General features: G+C 29.2%; 1 protein-coding gene across 1 annotated transcript; it reads left to right on the top strand.

Moving 5' to 3' along the window:
- The first annotated feature begins 2,256 nt into the window (after positions 1-2,256).
- Positions 2,257-2,580, top strand: LOC112515616 (cyclin-dependent protein kinase inhibitor SMR6-like). The gene has a single exon (XM_025122517.1). The coding sequence runs from the start codon at positions 2,257-2,259 to the stop codon at positions 2,578-2,580; it is 324 nt and encodes a 107-aa protein (XP_024978285.1).
- The last annotated feature ends 1,447 nt before the right edge of the window (positions 2,581-4,027 follow it).

Here is a 4,027-nt window from a genome sequence, read left to right as displayed (position 1 = left end):
TATTTGTGCAAATATATATCATCTCAAGACGTACCAGACAGTGATGGACTCATAATTTTTATCCAGCGGGTGCACCTTTAAAGTGGATTAAAGGTCGGTACAGTAGTTTGATGTGTTTTTAGCTGAATTCCATCGTCTCAAAGAGTTTTTAAGTTTTTTTTTGTTGATGTTCCTAGTATTTTCTAATACTCCGAAGCATCCCTCAAGGTTTAGGTGCATCTTTCATACATAAAAAAAATTATACTTTTTAAGAACTCAACTCATTGCAAAAATGCATATGTTTTTTACGGTCATTTTCGCTTTTTAAAATTTCAACAGATCGTGTCTATATGGTTGCATTTTTATAATGAGTTGAGTTCTTAATGCAACCACATGGATACGATCAGTTGAATTTTCAAAAAGAAACAAAGACTGTTGAAAACATATAACCAGAGGCCGAAACATGTAATACTCTAAGATAAATTTGAAAACCCTCTGTGTTCAAAATCGATGTTATCAGCTGTTCTAATAATTACTGATAGAAAAAACGTATAAATTAGAGTAAAAAAGGTCATATTTCAATGAAATATTTATACCTTGTTTGGAAGAGAGATGCAAGTGATATTCACCAAAAAAAAAAAAACATGAGAAAATTTAGAACTATTAGCTTTAATCCATGTGATCTGTTAATAATTTCGATTTTTGTCCATATGGTTTATAAATTACAGTTTTTGTTCGTATGTTTTGTAATTAATTGCTATTTTTGTTATTATAATTACAATTTATTATAGTTTCAGTTCCTATGACTTACACTTCTTGGTTGTTCTGGTGCCTTGTACTTATAGGTAGAAAATCAGTCTATGAACGAAAATAACGATAAATTACAAACTATATGAATGAAAATTGTGATTTTTAAACCATATGGACGAGAATAGAAATGTTAATCCTACATGGACGGAAATCGTAATTTACTTCTAGTTTTGACTAAATTACGTTTTTCGTCACTATGATTTGTTAAAAGTTGCAAACTTTGTCCTTGTTGTTTTGAATTTACGTTTTTGTGCCTACAGTTTGCAACAAATATCGATTTTCGTTTTAAATACGATGGACTAAAATAGAAATGAACAGTAAACCATAATAACAAAAACAACAAGAAGATTTAAATGATAAGGATGAAAATAATAAAAAATTATAAACCACAGGAGACAAAAATCGTAATCATAGACTAAGTTATTTGTTTACCTTTTAATAGTTTCATTAAGAAATAGTCTCTGAATCGTTAAATGGTGAATCTTGTTTGGCAAAAAAAATCTATCTCTTAATGGTTCTAAAATTCTCTGAATGATTTTGCATCATGGGTTTCCCTTAACCATTCAGCGCCTTAATTTCATTGTAAACAATTATTAAATTATATTTCATTTTGCACATCATGAGAGCCTCTTAATCATTCTGACCACCTAATTATTCTGTACCAAACCATTCAGTAACTGCCAAACAACCCCTAAGTTGTTTGTTTACATCTTAATAGTTCCATTAACATGCAACTTCTGAATTGTTAAGAGGTGAATCTTGTTTTAACAAAAAAAAAACTTTTTGTCTCTTAATGTTCTATAATTCTTTGAATGATTTGGATAAAGGTATCCCTTAACAATTCAGTGCTCTAATTTCATTGGGAATAATTACCAAACAATTATATTTCATTTTGTACTATCATGAGAGCCTCTTAATCATCCTGACAACTTAATCATTTTGCCCCAAATCATTCAATAACTACCAAACAGCCTTTAAACCAGATAAACTAAAATTATAATTTACTTTTTGTTTTATATTCGAAATGACGTACGATAGATTCGATGGAGTACTAATGGGCCCAAATACTTTTAGTGGCTCAGCCCAATTAGAAAGCCCAAACTGCAAAACTTGATGGCGGGAAAAAGAGCCGTTATCAAATATTGGCGCGAAAACTAAAAATTTTACTCGAATTTCATGCTGCCCCCTGCCCGAATTTTAACGGGCAGCCCAAAATTCTGCCCCCAATTATACACCCAGAAAGCATCCAAAGCGATTCGCTGATTTCTCATATAATATATATATATATATACATTCATCATCTTTCTCTCTCTTCCATCTTTTGCCGCCTCCATTCAAAGCATCAAATTGAGCGTATATCCTCATATTCCTGTGTTCCTTTCCCTATCTGGCTTCTAATCTCCTCCCAAAAGTCTGATTCCTTCACTTGATTTAGATTCCAAAGTTTCATTGATTCTGTTTCTAGTTATGGGATTCTCGAAAAAGCATCAAGCAGATTCAGAATCTATGGAAGGTAAAAAATGGATGATTGCTGGAATCACCTTACGTGCTCCTCTGAAACCTATATCTACCAAAATTTCTAATGAAGAAGATGATGAAACGTCCAACTCCGGTTCAACAACTCCGACGTCGAATCAATCGAGGATACCGGAAGTATTGCCGTGTCCGCCGCCGCCGAGGAAACGCCGGCCGGTGTCTACGTGTCACAATAATGGAAACAGGGAGTTTTTCACTTCGCCTGATATTGATTCGTTTTTTAAAATCTTTCCTAATACTGGAAAAGCTAATTGAGTTTGTTTACATTATTCTATAATTTCTCTTGTTATTCTGATTTCTTAAATTTCATATTTCGATTACTTAGATTAGTTTCTTCTCGATTTTGATTTTCATTTTAGGGTTTAATAGTCTAGATTTAGAGTTGTACAAATACATATATATGATTACCGATGAAATAGGTATCGTAGTTTAGGGTTTTTTTGCTTCAATCCAATAGTCATTGAAATCTTATATGCTTTGTGATTCACGATTCATGCTCCAGTAATTTTAGTTGTATATGTTCTTTTAATTTTTGAATTTATGCTTCCATCAATTTGAGATGTTTGGGATTGCTTATAAAAACAACTTATTGACTTATTTTCGTGGATCATTGATAATAAGCATTTTTGAGTATTTAGATAAACAATAAGCCTGTGTCAAACTGGTAATAAATTTTTTTTTAAAAAGTTAAACCATTCTAACTTATAATAAATTGATAAACACTTTGGTAGAAAAACATAAGTTTTCGTTGCAAATAATCAATCCCAAACACCCTCTAAATCTTTACTATTTGATTTATCCTATGTTTTATTTAAAACTATTTGAACGTTTTTGTTGAATGTGTCAAATTATTTTTAATGAAAATAATTGTTGAGTAAAATTGTATATTTTATGACATCTTTATTTGAAAACACTTCTTAATTTGAAAGTTCCAGAATGATATAGATAGAAATAAACAATCGTTGAAATTATGTTCATGGAGTGTTATTGACGACACATATAATATTCTAATAATATTTTTAAAAAATTAATTATATCGTACGGTATAATTAATATATTATAATATATTGTACGAATTTTTATCTTGAAATATTGTTTGATATAGTTTTTTATCATTTAAGACTAACATTAAATGTATTTAATAAATGTATATTTGTTTCACACTATGTTTACTTCATATGTATCCAATTCACACTATAAAAAAAAATTATGGGTATTTTTTGTTGGACAAACAGATTTAAAAGATTAAATATTATGAAATAAATACATGTGAAACAAATATATATATATATATATATATTTATCAATATTAAAAATCATAGTTTTATATGGAAAAAAATCATACGAAATCGCATATGATCATTATTTTTAAAAGTTTTTATAATTTTTTTTGGTTCTCAATAAAAAAGTTTTAGGGGTTGTTTGCAATTACTGAATGGTTTGGTGCAGAGAAATTAAGTGGTCAAAATGATTAAGAGACTCTCATGATATAGTATAAAATGAAATATAATTGTTCGGTAATTATTTACAATTGAATTAGGGTGCTGAAAGGTTAAGGGAGACCTATGATACAAAATCATTCAAAATGTTTTAGAACCATTAAGATACAAAAAAAAATTATCAAACAAGATTTCTTTCAACTTTTAACAATTCAGGGGTTATATCTATACTATCTTATAAAACATTTGGCTAAAACTCTTAA

The sequence above is a fragment of the Cynara cardunculus genome (genome assembly GCF_001531365.2).
Source record: "Cynara cardunculus var. scolymus isolate 2C chromosome LG 7, CcrdV1, whole genome shotgun sequence".
Taxonomy (NCBI): domain Eukaryota; kingdom Viridiplantae; phylum Streptophyta; class Magnoliopsida; order Asterales; family Asteraceae; genus Cynara; species Cynara cardunculus.
The sequence above is the reverse complement of the archived record's forward strand: the minus strand, read 5'-3'. Positions and strand labels throughout refer to the sequence as shown.

Coding starts and splice junctions, on each gene's coding strand:
- LOC112515616 (XM_025122517.1), top strand. CDS start 2,257: ATGGGATTCTCGAAAAAGCATCAAGCAGATTCAGAATCTATGGAAGGT.